General features: G+C 42.0%; 1 protein-coding gene and 1 pseudogene across 2 annotated transcripts in view; both read right to left on the bottom strand.

Moving 5' to 3' along the window:
• Positions 1–401: 401 nt before the first annotated feature.
• On the bottom strand, positions 402–21,034 carry LOC119482077 (annotated as a pseudogene).
• The window catches only part of LOC119482059 (zinc finger protein 420-like), a 49,442-nt gene continuing 41,001 nt past the window's right edge, over positions 13,116–21,556 (bottom strand). The window contains exon 8 of one of the 2 annotated variants that reach the window (XM_037759446.1): positions 13,116–13,822. In XM_037759446.1, the coding sequence (XP_037615374.1) occupies positions 13,226–13,822 (597 nt within the window). In that variant the 3' untranslated portion in view covers positions 13,116–13,225. Of the gene's footprint in view, positions 13,955–21,556 lie in introns of both variants that reach the window. The other variant, XM_037759447.1, reaches the window with a different exon arrangement.

The following is a 21,556-nucleotide window of genomic DNA, read 5'->3' as shown; positions in this document are numbered from 1 at the left end:
GCTCGAGCAGCTGTCCCTAATATCAATGTTCTGCACTAGTCCTTGTTTCCCTGAATCTCTATAACAGAGGTGTTGAGTGCAAAGTTAGCGTGACCCATAGAGTCACAACAGTTACATTTATGGGAAATTTTCCTTTAAGATTTTTAAAGGTTTGTGGTTGGGTCTCCCTCCTTGTGATTGGAAGACTCTTCCAAATTTCTGACAGTTCAGCCTCATAATGGAGTCGCACTGGGAAGTTTCTGGTGGTCCAAGTATGTAGTCATAGCCACGAAAACATACGTGCTGTTTAGAACATGAATTTACTGTTGGTCAGCCGTCAATGTGGAGAGAAGCTGCGAATATAACAACACAGCCATCAGGGCATGGGGAGTAGGCAGGAGGAAACAGCTAGCTGGGCTCGGAAAAAACATTCAAAACTATACAGTGTGAATGCGTTGATGGACTTTAAGGCCACCACTATGAGAAAAAAATGTATCGCACTGGTCACACCAGTATGGTTTCTCTCCACTGTGAATACGTTGGTGGGCTGTAAGGTGACTACTATTTGAAAAAGCTTTCCCACATTGGTCACACCGGTACGGTTTCTCTTTACTGTGAATACGTTGGTGGACTGTAAGGTGACTACTATTTGAAAAAGATTTCCCACATTGGTCACACCAGTACGGTTTCTCTCCAGTGTGAATGCGTTGATGCTTTATCAGGTAATCTGATATAGTGAAAGCTGCCCCACATTCATCACAGCTCTAGGATTTCTCTCCAGTGTGAATGCTTTGATGTGTTTTCAGGATAGCTGACTGAGTGAAAGCTGCCCCACGTTCATCACAGCTGTAGGGTTTCTCTCCAGTGTGAATGCGTTGGTGGACTCTGAGGTTCCTCCCCGAAGTGTAAGTTTTCTCACATTGGTCACACCAGTACGGTTTCTCTCCAGTGTGGATGCATTGATGTGTTTTTAGGGCACCTAATTGAGTGAAAGCTGCTCCACATTCATCACAGCTGTAGGGTTTCTCTCCAGTGTGAATGCGTTGGTGGACTTTGAGGGTACTTCCCGAAGTGAAAGTTTTCCCACATTCATCACAGCTGTAGGGTTTCTCTCCAATGTGACTGCGTTGGCGAACTTTGAGGGTACTCTGAAAAGTGAAAGTTTTCCCACATTCATCACAGCTGTGTAGTTTCTCTCCAATGTGAACTCTCTGATGAATCAGTCCCTTTTTTCCTCTCCGTTTCTATAGCAACAGACATACAGAGAGAGAGAGAGAGAGAGTCAGTGAGATGACATGGTGGAGCGACCTATCTAGAACCATAATAAAATTTAGAGCATGTCAGTGGAACATAACCCACAATGTTCCAGTTTATCTAATGCACTACCACCTGTGACAACCAACTGCAGGGCCGTGTCCCTCTGTAGACATTTGATTGATCACCACAGTCGTCCCCTTGTCATTTATCACTTATCAGTCGATATCCCCATTATCGAGTTGCATTATGGGAAATGTAAGATTGAGTGTTGTTGAAGATTAACCCATACCACGCACTAAGTCAGTCATTCATTCAATTTATTTTAACTCAGAAACACATTGAAGTAGAGACCTCATTTCCTTTATAGGAGAGTAAAAAAAATAAATGCACATTCATGCTGTGATTCATACACAAACATGTTCAGCTCTTTCATTCTAAAGGTCAACTATTATGCAAAATGCACTTTTCCATGTCTTTTAAACATCAATATCTGTCCCCAGTGTGTCTACAGGTCACCATAGTATCATAAAATACCCTCCTCTCTCTTTTTCTCCTGCTCCGTTTGTCCGGAAATGGGTGTCGAAAATCACTTCGCAGCTTTTCCTTCTCTTCTGACGTCATTAGAGAATTGCAAGCCATGTAAGGGTTTCCTGGAACCAGAGCAGAACCTTCAGCTAACTGACCCCGCCCCACACTCTCAACCGAACTATGAGCAAAGTAGCTCCTGTTAGTCTGCAAGAACCAGCAGAACAGTCTTCATGTACTCCAATCATCTAAATATAACATGTTCTTTCACAAAGGCTTCATGTAATTACACTGTTTAAACAGGTGATATTTATATATTATATATATTTGATGTCATGCATGTAGAAGAGTACAGGTAGTGACTGTAAGCAACACAACACATTTCAGTTTCACAGTCAAACTTTATTTGAGTAGACAGATGACAATATTAATTATTCACAGCATTTGTAATCATCTCACCTGCAGTTATGTTGACATGGTACAGGAGAAAGTCTTTCAGCTCCGGTAAACTACGGTAAACTAAGCTCCAGTGGTCTGTAGTCATGATAACACAGAGACAGCTACTACAGTAAATAATATACCATTACTCTGATCTTCCATACATTTATCAGGTGTCTTTTACCAGAAATAATGAACTGACTACTGTTTCACATCTTCTATTTTCCACCCTGATGGTCGCTGTGTTTACACACCGTCTCATAGCGGTAGCATGTAGCTAACCCGTTAGCATGTAGCTACATGCTAATGGGTTAGCTCTGTATCTCCCATCTGCTCACAGCTATCTGCTCTCAGCTGTCTGCTCTCCTCTGGGATGATTCTGTCGGTCATTTCTCACAGATGGACCTGTAAAGACAGACATAAAACAGAGTGTATGTTTACGGTTTACAGAGTTAAATGCATAAGGTAAACACTGAGCTAACTAACAGAGCTATAAATAGCATTATTTACCTGACAGAAACCATCAGGAAAACCTGGAATCTGGACCGTGGATGTTGTTCATTTGCGCCGATTTCTGATCAGATTCCTCCGGTAACGTGCGCTGGGTGAAGTTTATGGTTTATAAACTTTATAAACTTTATTCTAGCTCCTCTTTCTCCGTGGGCCAAAGCTGCTCCGTCCTGTGTTGAGGACGTTTGATTGACAGAAACGCTGACCAATCAGAGCAGAGTGGGAGGAGACAGCCTGTAAATCAGGATCTCTCAGACAGAGGCTAAATGCAGGCTGAGTGAGAGAGACACTATGAGAAGAATAAAGGGTTTTTTGAACATTGCAGCATGTAAACATGTTCTAGTGCAACATGAAAATACATCTATGAACCTGGAAATGAGCATAATATGAGACCTTTAAAACACATCTATAGTTATTACACATATAAGTATTTTTATGTCCTTATTGTATTTTTTCTATTCTATAGTTATGTAACTAGACTTTACCAGTACAGTGCTTGTTTTATTTTTTTTTTTATTTCTCTTACTATGTTTATTGTTTTGCACCGAAAACAATTAGAGAAATTCCTTGTATGTGTAAACCTGATTCTGATTTCTGCTATTCTCTCTCTTTTAGCTGTTTTTGATCTCTACCAACTACTGAGGGAAATATCTGTCTCTGTAGCTGCTAAATACTCCACTATGTTCAGGTAGTGTACAGAGTACCTGAGCAGGTAGTGATCAGAGTACCTGCTTTTACAGCTTCTTCTCTGAAAACAGCGCTATGAGAGCGGTGACAGTGAACCAGTACAGTAAAGTTGTGGACGTACAGATAAACAATGAGCTGGAACTCACTATAAATCTGTATAAAGCTGCAGAGTCTACAGCTGTGTTAGAGGCTGCTAAACAGCCTCTGTGTGGCTGTACTCAGTCACAGCAGTACTCTGAGCAAAATGCTAACGTCAGCATGCTAACATTCCCATGCTTTAGCTGCGACACTATGGCGGTGTTCAAAATCGCATACTAACGTCCTGCATACTAACGTCCTGCATACTAACGTCCTACATACTAACGACCTGCATACTAAGGACCTGCATACTAACGACCTGCCTACTAACGTCCTGCATTCTAACGTACCGCATACTAACGTGCCCCATACTAACGTCTTGCATACTACGTATTGCATACTAACGTACCGCATACTAACGCGCCGCATACTAACGCGCCGCATACTAACGCGCCGCATACTAACGCACCGGAGAGTGGGGCTATGCTTCCACGCCGCCGCATATAAATTTATATACATATATATATTATATATATATTATATATATAATATATATACACACATATACACAGTATATACTAGGGGTGGAACGGTTCACAAAATTCACGGTTCGGTTCATATCACGGTTTTCGGTTCAGTTCGGTACATTTATGTTACAGTGAGGAGGTCATGTTCTGATTTCAACATGCTTTTCATTTATTTGGCAAAAATAAGTTAACAAATGTTTGACTTAAAGGGACTGTTTGTAACTTCTTACACGTATAAATCACCCGGGTCGGTGTCCCATGCGCGCTCACGCTCGCATATGCGCACTTGCATATGCGCACTCGCGACTCCAACACAAACTACACGGAAGCACCGTGAAGGAGTTGCTCCTTCCTACCCGACTCTCTCCTCCTTGCACTATCAACGGACACACCGTGATGTCTTCATAAATGGTTCATCATATTGTTGCCACTAGCAAAAAAACACACGTGCTTACACAGTCACCGTTTTATCCACCACTTTTTTCCGTCATTTTCATGGTAACACTAAATCCGTAATGCTCCCATACAGCAGAGCGAAACGATGCTTGTGGATCCTCTAACTGTACTTTATCGTGTCCACTCGCCATTTCCTTATTCGAGTGACAGCCGCACTTGCCATTTCATCCCTGCCAACTCAGAAGGGGCTGGGTCACGCGTCATATCTTTGGGGTACAACTAGGGGTGGAACGGTTCGTGTATTTGACCCGAACCGTTCGATTCAGGATGTTCGGTTCGGTCCGCGACATCCTTTCAGTTTGCCGTTACCCAAACAGCTGTTTATGTCTACTACTCGCACGCGCGGAACAGAAACTCTGGAGCGTGAGTTTTACCCGGAAAGTTTTGGCAGCGCACCAGGAATGATAACAGCACTGTAGCGCCCAGTAGCTCATGACAGTCGAGTTAAATTGACAACGATTTGTGTCAAACTGTACGCCCACACTGTTCAACTGAAGTCGGGTTTATATGTGGACATTTGAAACATTTAATTACGACGGCATCACCCGAATGTGTCGATCAGCGGAGCGAAACAAAAGCAGACTGGACGGAGAGTCCGTTCCCCCACAGCGTTCAGACAGCCTCCCACTGCAGATTCACACCGTGACAAAGTAATATCTTCTGCTATAAGAGTATTTGTCGCTGCATATACGACCACACTCCATCGTAAACAATACAGAATTAAAGCATATGGTCAAAGAGCGTGAGCCTTCACGTGTGAATGTTAGTCTGTTGTGCCTGCCCTGTAGAAACTAGCATAAGCAGCAGTTGAGGATTTACCAACAGCCTTAAGATGGAACATTACATTTACATTACAGACATTTGTGATTTTATTTTTGTAATTTTATTTTTTCTTATTGTTAATATGTCAGTATTTGAGTGCCTTAACTGTTATAGTAAGAATTATGACCAATGAGCCACTGTTGAATGAGTGGCAGATAAAAAGCTCTATGTCTTTTAGCATAGTTCTGGTTGAGCTTATGCTTCAATTTATGTTGATGGCCTTAGTTTATAATTTCATCATATTTATATGAAAATAACAAAGCTGCATTTTTTGTTTGTACTAATTACTGTAGAAGACCTTTTCTTTCAATTAAGATTTGTCAATGAAGAAGTGTTTGTTCCTTATGTAAGCCATACTTTTGTTAAGGCAAACATTTGTTAAGTTATTTTTGCCAAATAAATGAAAAGCATGTTGAAATCAGAAATTGACCTCCTCGCTGGAACATAAATGAACCGAACCAAACCGAAAACTGTGATATGAACCAAACCGTGAATTTTGTGAACCGTTCCACCCCTAACAGATACACAGTACTCCTCATGACCTGTAATCTCTTCTCCCCTATACACAGATACACAGTTCTCTGAATATTCCCTGTTGATTAATATCCCTATAGTTTGCTGTCTGTAACGTTACTATGCAACACTCAAGTGAAGCTGAATGACTGTTTTCCCTTCGGCGAATGATAATCCTGAAACCGTGATCAGCATTGATGCTTCATTGTTGACATCCACCCGGTGCTTGTTGTTATAATCGTTGTGCTGACATCTGGTAAGTGCAAAGATTCTTGTTTATATGCTTTACTCATAGGTGTGTGAATTGACCTGGATATGAAGCGTCTGTAGTGCAAAATAATATAACGTTAGTTTCTAAAGAGATGAGACGGAGCCCTCTCCTCTCCTCTCACAAAAACATTCAGCAGCGACGGTTGTACTGTACTTTATCAGCGGTGGTGCTGCTTGCATATAGAGGAAACACTGGTGAGGCTGCAGGTCGTATCCCCGTGGACCCTCCACCGTTTTCTGCTTTCTACCCTTGGCTTTGTTTTGGTTTTGAAACGGATATGACATCACGTTACTCAGACTACACAATAGTCCTTCCTTCTACCTGCGCGTCTTTTATTTTTCAACACAGTTTTCAGTTTTGTGGGTAAAACATCAGTTTTGTGTCGTTCAAACAGTAATTTAATCAGTTATTGACTCTTCCTTGTGTTTTTAGTGTCGTTATGAAGCCATGAAGTCATGAACACTGACCTGAACATCGGTGGTATCAGAGGACGAGCCTGCTGCTGGTGTTCTGGGGACCTTGTTGCTCTGCTGGTCCGGGTTCTGCTGGTCCTCCTCCGTTTCGCTCTTGTAGTGCTCCTGGTCCTGGTCCTGGTCTCTGTTTCAGAAAGTGTGATTAGTGTTTTATTTCCTCATTCATTCAGTCCGTATTGAAGGTTTACTTTGTGTCAGATATTAATTTGTTACTCTGGACTATCTAAAGTTACTCTTTTATGTGCTGTCAGTCATTTCTTTGAACATTCAAATATCCCACGGCATCAAGTCGCCCTCAGCTCAGAATAAAACCTCTGCATGTCCTTCTTCTTTATAACACTGTGACTCTGAACACAGACAGCTGTCAGTCTGTTAGAGCAGTTCCACTAAATGTTTATTGCTCATAATGTGTAATCTCAGTTTAAACAGTAAAGATCAGTATGAAGCTCAGACACGTAGGATCAATGAATAATGATCTCTATCTGGTCCCACTGATGGAACATGATTCCTCTAATATTGTAGATTATCTGTTAATATTTCTGAGTGAGCAGGATGGTGGTGCAGCTGCAGAATGGAGTTAGAAAGAGAGTTTTTTAAATAGGCTGCGAATAGTCTGAACGGCTTTTAACAGCATTTCACTGACTGTGTTTAAATTGACGACATTTGTTGAAGTAGCTGAAATAAAGTCACTGAATGCTGTTGAGCCAAGATCCAAATAGATGTCTACTAATTAAAATCTACTCTATTGAACCTTTAAATCACCAAACACATTATTACTGGATCAGACTGTGAGCTTACAGTCATGTCTCTCTGTCTCTGATGGATAGATTTGATATTGTTCATCTTCAGTTGCTGCTCCTGTGTTTTGTCCCGTCACATTAAAGCTGAATAAATCTATTTAAATGTAATGTAGGCTACAGTCTAATACACAGTCACATTCACCACTTTATCATCCATTAAGGAAATGTCAGTCTGCTAAAAGATGAATTCATGGACAACACTGAATTCAACTTTATTGTGTTATCGACACTTTTCCCTGCTGGGACTTTTTTAAAGAGAAATGTGCACAGTCAGCATATCCATGCATTAATATCTCTAGGTGGACTGGATTCAGATGGAGGCTCTGCCTCTTATTTACCTGTTGCCATGGTGAATCGTAGTATCAGAGCTCCATTGATGAAGGCTGTTTTCATCCTCACATTTGATTGAACAAACTCTGATCAGCTGTTCTGGAACCGAACACTTTTCCATCTCAGAGTTTGTTAAAGCTGCTTTCTGAAACGGGCTCCTGGTCCTGGTCTCTGAGATCCAGCAGGTCTCCACTCTGACTGCTGGACTCTGGTGTCCTGGACTCACTACAAATCAAAGCACACAGAGATATTCAGGTCCTGCTGTCTCCTCTGGTTTTACTCCCATCCACGTAGTGCTGATAACATGGTCCATGTTAGCGTGAAAACAGCTGCAGCTCTTCTCTGAGGAATGCTCTGGTTTCCATGGAAACTATCAAAGACCACATAGAAAAGCCTCAATGTGTGTGATCTGGTTAAAGAGACAGTTCACAGAGACAGGTTTGGACCAGCTGTTTGGAGAAACGCACTTCCTGTTTACAAATGTTGAGGATGATTGTAAAACGAAGCAAAGCACTTTAAAGTGAAAGAAAGTCGCCACCTGGAGGTCAGGAGGGAAACAACAGGTACACATGGGATTTTATTAATCAACGTTATTTTATTCAGTGGTGGAATGTAACTAAGTACATTTAGTACTTTAGTACTGTACTTAATTCAAGGTACTTTACTTGAGTATTTCCATTTCCTGCTGCTTTCTATTTCTCCTCCACTACATCTCAGAGGGAAATATTGTACTTTTTACTCCACTACATTTATCTGACAGCTTTAGTTACTTTACAGATGAAAGTTTTTCATCCCCTTCCTGTCCAGTGAAAACCACGTATCTACAGATGTGTTGATGTTGAATGTTTGAGGTAAATCTGTTCCATAGGACTAGTTGTTGGTATCCCTTAAGTTGCACACCCATAGGCCTGCTGTCCAGACTCAGTAGGGTGGTCAAGTGAACAATGGTGTAGCCCAGAGTGGTTGAATCAGCAATCAGCAATAAATAAATAAATAGATAGATAAATCTCTGAGTTAATATTCAGATCGTCATGGATAATCAGTAATAAATAGATGAATAAATCTCTGAATATTTAGAACATCATAATATTGCACTTCAAATAAATAAACCTCATATACTGTTTGTTTAAGATAGTGTAATTGATGTGAAAAAAGATCTTTTGTTGATAAGCTGGGTGAAAAGCCAATGAAACAAACCTGACTTTCACCTGAGCCAAAGCAAAATCTTAAGCCCACCTTCCAGCAGTCCACTGATTGGTCAGGCTAGTTGAGGTGAAAGGGCAACGCGCCATGCTTGGTTGAATGCTTGAACAGAGCGACACGCTCTTTTGTCACAGTGTGGATAAAATCAGAGAGAGAGAGAGCTTCGTTCGTCCCAGCGGGTGCACTGAGGCCTGACGCCATTCTGTCACCGTGTGGATAAAACCAGAGAGAGACGTGCACTTTAATTTATTGCGCTGGTTTTTCAGTGGGGTCATCTTTTATATATCAGCAAAATATATATATATATATATATATATATATATATATATATATATATATATATATATATTATATTATGACCAATTTGTCATAACCCAGACTACTAAAGTATATAGTATATGTAGTTTATTTTCTATAAACTTTAATCTTTGGACTGATAGTGGTTGATAAAGTCAAATAATACAGCATCAGAGGTAAATTCATTGCTTTCCCGTCGGGTCAGTGTTACAGGAACTCTTAGCCTGACAGTTAGCCTGCCCCGGACCAGGTTAGTTTCCCAGCATCAGTTGCCATAGTAACTGAGCTTGAACTATGTTGAATTTGCTTCATGGAACCAAATCAACTGAAAAGAGTCAGACTAACTGAAATAAGCCCGGCTTATTTGGTAAAGTGTATTAATAGAACAGGGCTCCACATTGTGATTGTGACGCTGACGGATGGACACAGATTCTCTGGATACAAGTGTTCACTTCATATTATTGGACTATTATCATTAGCCAATGAGGAGAGGGAGCTCATGAATATAAATTAACAGGAGAACCTGATGTCATCGGCTTTACAGCAACACAAACAGAAAGTAAACACTTTTAAACACACAACAAATTACAGACACAAATAGTTAGATTTATTAAAGTTTATTAATTCACTTCTGCTTTTTAGGAACATTTTAAAATGTCAGTCACAGCTGCTGTGTGGGCTTTAACTACTGATGTCATTCATTATCTGACTGCTGTAAGATAATTAATGATAATGAGTCCAATTAGCTCATGACTTAGTTCGAAAACAATGTTAATGTTGGCAACGCCAATTACAACAGCTCAACAAATATTGATTGATGGAAACAGTTTCAAATAATGAATCAAAGCATCTCTTTGTGTCGACTAATTTAAGGAAAACATCAAGAGATTCAAAACCACATTCAGTCATAGAAAATAATAACAGTGAATATAAATGTAAAATAAAGATATTCATTGAAAACTATACAAAGGAGGAAAATATAATGTTGAACTATGAAACAATAAGAACAAGAGAATATGTATGAAGCAGAGAAAAACAATAATGGAAACACATCTGGAATAAATCATTCTAAACTCAAGGCTCACATACTCTTTGTCGAGCTTTTGACCATATCCCATGGCCTTCTTCAGCACTTAAACTTCCTCAGTTGTCATCACATGACGCTAGTCCAGCACAGTCACATGACAATAGGTGGTTGTATTCAGGGGGAGATGGTAACCCCTATCTCTGTTCAAAGATGGTCTCTGGTGTCTAATGTGAATGTCCTCCTTGATCTTTCTCCAGCTGTGGGGCACAGGCCCAGGGGGTAGACTTCAGTCAAAAGTTTCTGGGGTCTCATTTATAAAACAGTACGTAGGATCCATACTAAAAATGTACGTGCGCACAAAAGCCGAAAATGGCATGCGCCAAAAAAAAAATCTGACTTATAAAACTGTGCATAGCACACCTGCAGGTAATGTTCCCTTTATAAATCACAGTCCACCTGGAAATGTGCGCACGTGGATCCGCCTCATATTCCGCCCTCATTCAGCCATAAATGGTCGATGCAAAGCACCTCATGAATGTTTCTGCATGTAAATGAGCCTGTTGATCAATGGATCTTTACGGTGAATCACAGCGACTACCAAGAGGAAGACCAAGAAAAGCAATTTTTCTGACATAGAGATCGAGGAGCTTGTAGGTGAGTTGATCTCTGAACACTCGTTCCCTCCTAATTCTGTCATTCACGTCATGCCGGTATATCCACCACCACCATGCAGCATGTTACGGGTGCCACCGCTGTGTTTATGCAGTATGTTTACAGCAATCAGACTGATCCATTCACAACTTACCAAAATGATCAAGACAATAAGTAATATCCCCCACGCTGGAAATCATTTGAAAAGGGAAGTTTGATAGGTGAACACGATTTATTTATTTATTTAAGTTGAAGCGAACTTGTCCTGCATTATGATTAGGACTGATAATGATAATGAGGATATGGAGTGTAACGATTGTGTGAGAGCTGTCACTGACTTTATTTCCTCACTTTGCTAATTTACACAATCCATACCGGTGAGGATGTGCTGGGTGGAGGTGACTGGAGGAGGCAGAGTGTGTGGCGCACCGCGGTGGCTTACTGGAGACAGATAGTTGCATCGGATTTTTGTTTTCATATTTTAATGTTCACTGCAGCGATTTTACACAACAACTTTATGAAAACTAATATCGTACTTGGTGATATCTGCACACTATTAGAAGATATTATTAAAACTATTTGATATAATCTTGGATTTCTACAACCGATGATGATTTCAACAGCTGCTCCACAGCTGACTGCGAGTGTCGGTAGTCCGGCTCTCTCTTCTGCACTCCAGAGGTGTAGGGAACGTGATGGTGAGACAGCGCTGATGAGATATTGAGCGGAATTTAATTTGAGGTTTGAGTTGATCTTTTACAATACCTAGCTGTATCTACCATTAATAAGTCCCAACCCTCTGTCTTTATAACCTCTGTTTGTCTCCAGGACATTAAAGGCTGGATGTCCCAAAACTTCCTGATGTTAAATGAACTAAAAACTGAGGTGGTTCTCTTTGGCCCCCCCGAATACACCAGCATTCTGTGTGAAAAGCTTGGCCCACTGTCATCCTGTGTGAAGCCTTCCGCAAAAAACCTTGGGATGATTTTTGATTCTGCTTTTAAGTTTGATAAACAGATAAACTCCGTAGTGAGAGGCAGCTTCTTTCAACTGCGAAGCCTAACAAAAATAAAACCCTTATCTTTCCATGATTGTGAAAAAGTTATCCATGCTTTTATTACCTCTCGCCTTGACTACTGTAACTCCCTCTACATGGGAGTCAGCCAGTCTTCACTGTCATGTCTGCAGTATGTGCAGAACGCTGCCGCAAGGTTTTTAACTGGTTCCCGGAAACGTGAGCACATTTCCCCAGTACTCGCTTCCCTCCACTGGCTCCCTGTCACTTTTAGAGTCCATTTTAAGACTTTATTATTTGTCTTGAAAGCACTTCATGGATTGGCTCCCTCCTACCTATACCCCACCTAGGGCACTCAGGTCTTCCGACCAGCCACTTCTGGTTGTCCCTCGGGCTCGGCGGGAGCTCAGGGGCGACCGCGCCTTCTCAGTTGCAGGCCCTAGTCTTTTGAACAAACTGCCTCTCCACATCAGATCTGCTCCCTCTACGGAGTCTTTCAAAGCACAGCTCAAGACCCACCTCTTTTCTTTGGCTTTTGAATGTACTTGAATTGTGATGACTAATTGGCCTTTTATAATGTTCATTATAACAGTCTTTTACTCGTGGATTTTATCTTGGTCTCTGTCTGTGGATGTGTGTGATTTTGTTGTCTGCTCTGTTGACCTGTTTTTATTCTGCCTATATCTGTAAAGCACTTTGGTCAGCTCATGTTGTTTTAAATGTGCTATAGAAATAAATTTGACTTGACTTGACTTGACTTGACTTTACATTTGTAAGGTGCTTATGGAATAGGTATGGCTCACTAGCACAAAGTTTATGATAATGTTGATATAAGTATGAAGAGAAGTTAAATGTGTGAGAGGCATCATTATACATATAATGATGCCTCTCACACATTTAATTTCTACAGTCTGGCTTCAATTCACCACCTTAACGTCTGCGTCTCCAGTTTACCCTACCTCTTAGCCTCCATAATGTGCGTATGCATGGGTCAAAGTTTCCGTACCGGTGTGCACATTCTCCCGACAAGTTAGTTTTTATAGATCACAACCGTTGTGTGGGAAGTGGCGTACGCACATTTCAGGCTCCGTTTTGTGTGTACGCAACGGTTATAAATGAGACCCCTTGTCTTTACAAAACAATTCATCCAGCATACTCAGCAGATTAATGGATGGTAAAGAAAAAAAATATTACAGGAATAAAGCCCAGTATGTAGTCGTAGCCACAATAACATACATGCTGTTTAGAACATAAAGTTACTGTTGGTCAGACTTCAATGTGGAGAGAAGCTCAGAATATAACAACACAGCTATCAGAGCATGGGGAGGAGGCAGTAGGAAACCGCTAGCTAGGCTCTGAAACATGTTCACAACGATGCAGTGTGAAGACGTTGGTGTTTTTTAAGGTTACTACCATGAGAAAAAGTTTTCCCACATTGCTCACACCAGTACGGTTTCTCCCCGGTGTGAGTGCGTTGATGACCTTTAAGGACACTACCCTGAGAAAACGTTTTCCCACATTGGTCACACCAGTACGGTTTCTCTCCAGAGTGAATGCGTTGGTGGACTTTAAGGGTACCAACATGAGTAAAAGTTTTCCCACATTGATCACAGCTGTACGGTTTCTCTCCAGTGTGAATGCGTTGGTGTACTTGTAGATGATCCTTAGTGGTGAAAGTTTTCCCACATTGGTCACACCTGTATGGTTTCTCTCCAGTGTGAATAAGTTGGTGTCTGTCTAGGTTTCTTTGGGCGTTAAACGTTGTGCCACACTGATCACAGCTGTACGGTTTCTCTCCAGTGTGAATAAGTCGGTGCCTGCCTAGACTTCGTTGAGTGTTAAACGTTGTCCCACACTGATAACAGCTGTATGGTTTCTCTCCAGTGTGAATGCGCCTGTGGGTTTTTAAGTTACTTAACTGTGTGAAAGCTGCGCCACACTGGTCACAGCTGTAGGGTTTCTCTCCAGTGTGATTGCGTTGATGGACTCTGAGGGTGCTACCCGAAGCAAAAGTTTTCTCACATTGGTCACAGCTGTGTAGTTTCTCTCCAATGTGAACTCTCTGATGAATCAGTCCCTTTCTTCCTCTCCGTTTCTAAAGCAACAGACAGAGAGCGAGAGAGCGAGAGAGCAAGAGAGCGAGAGAGCGAGAGCGAGAGAGAGAGAGAGAGAGTCAGAGTGAGATGCCATGGTGGAGCAACCTATCTTAAACCATAAATAACATTTAGAGCAGGGCTTCTCAACTTTTGGTAACTTGAGGCCCACTTCTGATCAGCAAAATAATTCCGAGGACCATCTTCCCAAATAAAATAAATGACAAACTGGGCTATAAATATGTGTTATGCCACTGGCAGGTGTAATGACCCACATAACTATTCAGCTTACCCTCACCCATCACTCCGTGCCACTATGAATCCAAACTATTTATATTTCCGCACCACCAATTCAGAGTTTTTACTGTTGCAGGGTTGTCTCCAACATCACTTTTCGTTTAAAAGAAAAAAGCTCCATTATGTGTCACTGCATCTGAGACATACAGTATGTCTGTAAAGGGGAGACTCGTGGGTACCCATAGAACCCATTTTCATTCACATATCTTGAGGTCAAAGGGACCCCTTTGGAAAGGGCCGTGCCAGTTTTTCCTCGCCAAAATTTAGCGTAACTTTGAAAATAAAACCTGCCCGCTACAACCTCTGAAAAACAGAATAGCGGCCGTTGGATTTTGAACGGGTTAATCTAACCATTTGTCAGCATCTCTGAGGCCCACTAGGTGGTGCTCTGAGGCCCACCAGTGGGCCCCGGCTCAGCTGTTGAGAATAGCTGATTTAGAGCATGTCTGTGAAACATAACCCACAATGTTCCAGTTTGACTAATGCTCCCTTTGTAGACATTTGATTGATCACCACAGACGCCCCCTTGACATTTCTTAATTATCAGTCGACATCCACATTATGGAGTTGCATTATGGGAAATGTAAGACCCAGTACTGTTCAGAGCTTTCCATACGCGCCGGCTATTATCTTACTGTTTTTTTTTCATAGCGAGTAGTAAGGTGCATTGCATTCAATTGAGGAGAGCCTAATTCAAGAAAGCGAAAGCTAAACTGTCACTCACTGCTTCTTGGGGTGGCTGTGGCTCAGAGGTAGATCCTAATTGGCACCAGTCACATCAGTCACATGAGGAGTAGGCAGGACTAGAGCTGTGCAATTAATCAAATTTCAATTCCGATTGGTAAAGAAGCCCTAAAAGTTTCTTTTTTTTGTGGTGATCCATTTTCCAACGCTGGGCTCAGACTACATAGTGGAGCGGCTAACATCCATTTTTTCAGCCAAATCGTGCAAATAGTGATACAAGCACCAAATTTGGCATGATGATTCCCGAGGGGTCACTTAGCAAATATAAACGATCGGACACTTGAAAATCCAAGATGGCGCCCATTTTTCAAGATGGCCGCCAAATTGACCTGCCGTTATTGGTTTCTCTCATAGAAATTCATCTACTTGGTTGATTTGAGTGATCTTGGTGTCAAATTATGTGTTTTCTAGCATGCTGGATCTAATTTTGATAGTTTTTATAATTTTGAACTGCAATATGGCGGCCATTTTTAAGATGGCTGTCAAATTTACTCGCGGAGAATGTTTTTCTTAAGGAAATGCATGTACTAGGTCAATTTGAATGATTGCGATGTAGAGTTATATGTTTTCTGGTATGCTTGATCTAATTTTTACAGCTTTAACATCCTCCGATAAGTTTTTTTTTTCTTTTTGGCTGTCCGGTGAGTCTTTGCTTTGTGGTTTTTGCATGGCTCAATTGGCTTGTAGGCCTTCTGTTGTAGATATCAATAGCTGCTGTTGCCATAGGTGTAGGGGCTTAGTGGTAGAGGTAGTACCTTTGTTTCAGAAGTCAGCCACATCCTCCAGGATGGACTACTGGCATTGGTTCTCACTACTGGCCCAACTCTCATCTATGGCTCCAAGAAGTTGCCAGTGCACGGCAACAGCCACACCCGGGACACGGTGTTGGCTCAAGGGCTAAACTAGGTGAGGGTAGTACACAGAGAGTCTCTGTGTGATGGAGTATGTCTAGCTCCAAATTTCGAAGTGCATAGAGTCAACGAACTAGCCATCTTTATCCATGAGGTTCCAACCCAACTGCCAGAATTGTCACAACAGCAGAGAACTGTGAAGGAGTTATTGTCGGGAACTACCAGGGCACACTGGTAACAATCGCTGCTGTGTAACTCAGAACGGGGTTCAACGTCAGCTAAGTAGGATTCAGCATTATACTTAGTGTCCCAAATGCTGCTTACTACCAACCCCTGATCAGTTTTAAGCAGCCGCACCTGAATCGACAGGATGTGCCAGCGCGGGAGAGCCGAGCCAAGGATAATGGGGTTTCAGTTATCCAGATGGTGTACAGATTGCGTAAAATAATGCATGAACCCAGCTGTACCCCATACAAGAAAGTGCCTATGATACAGGGTGGTAAAAGGATAAACCTTCGACCCTGAATATTACAATGGCTTTAAACCAAAAATCAACTGAAAAATGTGTGCACACTGACTGGGCCAAGTGTTGCTTTTGTCAAATGGACAAGAATGAGGGCCTTACTTCTCCACATATAAATCCCAACAAAAGGGTAGATGATGGGTACAGCCTCTTGGCGAGGAATATTCCCAGATTCCATGCAATCAATCAGCTACCAGTCAAGCACGACCCAGCAAGACTAGACCATGGTAGTGGGATAGAGGAAACCTTGATGAAATCAAGCACAATACCAAGAAAGTAGCAGACTCTTGTTCAATAACACCAAATTACAAAGAGCTGAAAAGAGATCGACCCCTTCAACTGTTACAGATGAGAGCAGCTGCACCAAAATACCATGGAGGGTCAGAGGTACTCTATCCCCCAAATCCGAATGCTTTCTGTGTGAGGAAGAAGGGGGCAACTTAAGACAAGCAATGACCATGAAACTGAATGAAAGACTAAATGAATGTGCAAAAACTCTCAGTGATGGAAAGCTCCTTTCCAAACTGAGTGCTGGAGATGTCATTGCCCAGGAAATGAAGTATCATCCTGCTTGCTTGGCTGCTCTGTACAAACGAGAATGAGCCCATCTGAATGCCCAACAGCTGCAGAAGAAGGAAGAGCTGGCCCAGAAGAAGGAAGCATATGCAGTTGATTTCTCTGAACTGGTTATTTGCATCACTGAGACAAAAGCTGCAAGTCAGGATTCAGATCCACCAATTTTCTGACTTGACGACCTGTGTATGCTCTACACGAAGAGGCTTGAGCAGCTTGGCACTGAAGCTCCTGATGTTCATGCTACCCGTCATAAGGACCAACGGCTTTTACACATTCCTGAGCTAGAGGCTCACCACCAAAGGCGTGATGTCCTCTTGGTCTTCAGGAAGGATGTTGGTTCAATCCTGGCACGAGCAAGCAAATATGGAGAAGCAATCCACCTGGCAAAGGCTGCTCAGATGATACGTCGTGACATGCTTCAGCATCAATCAGAATTCACCAGCATGTTCCATGATGGGTACCTTGAAGATACCGTCCCACCATCCCTGCTTCAGTTTGTATTTATGATTGAACATGGGGCTGATATCAAGTCACAACTCCAGAATGGTGCACCAAAATCTGACCTTGCAATATCCTAACTGTTACAGTACAGCTGCTTTGCCAAATACAGGGAAAGATCGCAGGTCCAAAGGCACTCTAAGGACCAGGAGACACCTTTTGCTATGTATGTTGGCCTGTCTGTGTTTACCAAGACCAGAAAGAGGCAACAGATAGATATGTAGCTGTGGGAACCTCATGGATAAAGATGGCTGGTTCGTTGACTCTATGCACTTCGAAATTTGGAGCTAGACATACTCCATCACACAGAGATTCTCTGTGTACTACCCTCACCTAGTTTAGCCCGTGAGCCAACACCGTGTCCCGGGTGTGGCTGTTGCCGTGCACTGGCAACTTCTTGGAGCCATAGATGAGAGTTGGGCCAGTAGTGAGAACCAATGCCAGTAGTCCATCCTGGAGGATGTGGCTGACTTCTGAAACAAAGGTACTACCTCCACCACTAAGCCCCTACACCTATGGCAACAGCAGCTATTGATATCTACAACAGAAGGCCTACAAGCCAATTGAGCCATGCAACCACCACAAAGCAAAGACTCACCGGACAGCCAAAAAGAAAAAAAAATGTATTGGAGGATGTTAAAGCTGTAAAAATTAGATCAAGCATACCAGAAAACATATAACTCTACATCACAATCATTCAAATTGACCAAGTACATGCATTTCCTTAAGAAAAACATTCTCCGCGAGTAAATTTGACAGCCATCTTGAAAAATGGTCGCCATATTGAAGTTAAAAATTGTAAAAACTATCAAAATTAGATCCAGCATGCTAGAAAACACATAATTTGACACGAAGTTCACTCAAATCGACCAAGTAGATGAATTTCTATGAGAGAAATCATTAACGGCATGTCAATTTGGCGGACATCTTGAAAAATGGGCGCCATCTTGGATTTTCAAGTGGCCGATCGTTTATATTTGCTAAGCGTCCCCTCGGGAATCATCATGCCAAATTTGGTGCTTGTATCACTATTTGCATGATTTTTCCACTATCCGCTCCACTAACAGGAGTTCTGGGCCGATTTCTCCCCGATCCACCTCTCTCACCAATTGCAGGGGAATTCTGGTCCGGGACCTTGGTCGGTACTAGGGGTGGGCGATATTTAAATTCTCCGACTGACGGTATTGCTTTAAAAAAAACGATATACAATATTATCGTCCAAAAAAAACCTGAAGAGAGACGCCCATAGATATAAATATGGATAGAATGGAGATGCATATGTTGCAGCATCCATAAGTGGACAATGTATAAGCAGTAAGCTCTGAGATCAATAAATCAGATGAATCATCTGGTTATTTTTATTAAATAACACGTTTCTCAACATTGATGTCTGTTCACATCTGAAACGACGGCATTGTAGTAGCTTGGAACGGCCGTCTCAAGTCTCTCTGTCTTGAACACTCGCTAATGTTACGGGCCGCCTGGCTGCTGTTAATGGTGCGTCTTGTCACCCCAAAAACGCATGAACTTCCTAGTAAACAAGCAACGTTCGCCGTGCAACTCTTCTCTCTGTCTCAACAGCACACACTAACACTCGTTAACGTTAAGCACACAACCCACGCACTGACTTATTCCTTAAAAATACATAAATCCCCGATGATGAAGTATCTGCAGCTTGGTAAGTCATATTGGCGATCTAATGTATTCACTATTTCCTTGAAACTGTCTTTTTCAACTGTATGGATGGAAAACATTTATTTTACAATGTGCCTGTGTCACAGGAAATCTTCTCTGGCTAGTTGAGATCAGATCTTCTACCAAATTTCTAATACTTTTCAATTAAAACAAACTTAAAAAAAAGAAGACTGACTTCAGAATTCGATGTGGATAGTTTTACTGTAGTTAAAGTATAAGTACAGAAATAAAGGTAAAACAAGTGGCTGGTCTCGAAAGCAGTCAACTAAAGCACCCTCAGCAGGGCTTTGTCTTTTATGCCACACCCGGCGTCCCACCTATTGAGGGGCTCCACCAATTCCCCTCTGCCTTATTTTTCTTTTACTTTTCTAGGCCACCTGGGACACCATTATGTTTTAGTTTTTTTTTTTTTTCTTCATTGATCCTGGGTACTTTCCATTCTCATAATCATGAGCTTTTACACTATTGAATCCTAGCTCCGCGTTTGGTACCCACTCGGTTCTTTATTTGGGACACCAAATAAAGACTAAGTAACTAAGCAATAAGCGCTCCAAGTTGCTGACTGTGCACCATCTTTTCTCGACGTTATGTCACCATTATGCTCCCATGTGATGTTTGGCTACAAAAAAAAAAAAGTGTCATAGCATGGACAGAGAAAGGACAGTCGTTTAAATGGTTCTTGTTAATGTGAGTTTACATTAAGCTGGAGATTATTTTCCACACCTGGTAACCTCCCTTGTACAATCTCGCCACCGTTGACAGTCACATTTATATGTTGTTGTTGTTGTTGTCTTTGCTAAAACCCCAATGATTGAAGGTTGAGGAGTCGGTGGCAGACTTGCCTATTCTGTTGGATGAGTGTGCGAGTTTTAAGATGGGAGTGGAGATTTGTGGCGTTTCCATCTTTAGTCCCGACTTGTTTATCGCACATCTTATAAATCACTTCGTTCACGTTCTCTAGCTCTCCTTTCTCGTTTGGTTTAAGATGCTTTTGCATTCTTTTTGCTAACGAGAGCGGACGGGCTGGAGTTAGGTCTACATAGGTAATTACTAGTGCCGTCAAAGTTAATGCGATAAGGCGTTAACGCAAATTAATTTGGTGCAAAGAAAAGACATGTCCTCCGTAGAGGAGGCAGAGTTTTAAGACTTTAGGGAAGACTTGTCTATATCCCTGGTAGTGGTCGCTGAGGTAGTCAAAAAGCTCCTCGGTTGCAAGGCAACGGGGGTGGATGAGATTCGCCCTGAGATGCTGAAGGCTCTGGACATTGTTGGTCTGACTTGGCTGACACGCCTCTTCAGTGTCACGTGGAGGTCGGGGACAGTGCCTGTGGAATGGCAGACCGAGGTGGTGGTTCCCAATTTTAAAAAGGGGGACCAGAGGGTGTGCTCAAAGTATCGGGGTATCACACTGCTCAGCCTCTCCGGGAAAGTTTATTCTAGGGTGCTGGAAAGAAGGGCTCCAACCGATTGTCAAACCCTGGATCCAGAAAGAACAATGCATACTCCGTCCTGGCTGGGGGACATCCTGGGAGAGGCTGGGGACATGGAATCTGAGTGGTCATGTTCAAAACCTCCATTGTGGAAGCGGCTGCTAGGAGTTGTGGTCAGTAGGTCGTCAGTGCCTTTTTGTGGTGGCAACCTAAGAAGAAGGTGAAGGAGGCCGTCAAGCTGAAGAAGGAGGCCTTTCAGGCTTGGTTGGCCCAAAAGCAAAAACCCGGGTGTGGGAGGAATTCAGGAAGACCAAGGAGAAGGACTTTCGATTGGCCTCAAGGAAGTTCTGGCAAACCGTTAGACAACTCAGAAAAGGAAAGCAGGGCTAACACTGTATTAAAAACAAAGACAAACCTGTCGCTCTGACAGTCTCCTCTTGGAAGCAGCTGCTTTCCACTCCACATGATGTTTCTAATGGAAGAAAAGATATTTATGCCATATTTGAGGCATTTTTCCTTTTGGCCAATATCAGCAGTCTTGGCTTATAAATATAGAATATTTCAGGAAGAAGAAGACACTTTAATATACAAGGCCTCAACTAACAGAGAAAATTAACTTGCAAATTACCTTTTGGCCTTTAAGAACAGCTACTGTGCTTCCAACGGCATCCATCGCAGCTAACATTGCACTGCTAATCCTGACTCGTCTCAGTGGGATGGAACACTCCTTCAACACCTGTAAAATAAAAATACAGAAATTCTATTGTTGACACTTTGTCTTGTGAAAAAAAGGCAATCAAAAAACATAATCAATAAACATATTGTTTAAGTTTAATTTTTACTGAATATCGTTCGATATTGAGTTACATTTCACACTATGATGGTACAGATCTACTACGGTCCGTTACACCACTAATAGTTAACAGCAAGCAGAAAGTCATAATAGCTCAAATTATAAAGGATAAATGGTTTAAGAGTCCACCCAGAGAC

Source organism: Sebastes umbrosus, chromosome 22 (assembly GCF_015220745.1).
Source record: "Sebastes umbrosus isolate fSebUmb1 chromosome 22, fSebUmb1.pri, whole genome shotgun sequence".
Taxonomy (NCBI): domain Eukaryota; kingdom Metazoa; phylum Chordata; class Actinopteri; order Perciformes; family Sebastidae; genus Sebastes; species Sebastes umbrosus.
This window is presented reverse-complemented; position numbering and strand designations above follow the sequence as displayed.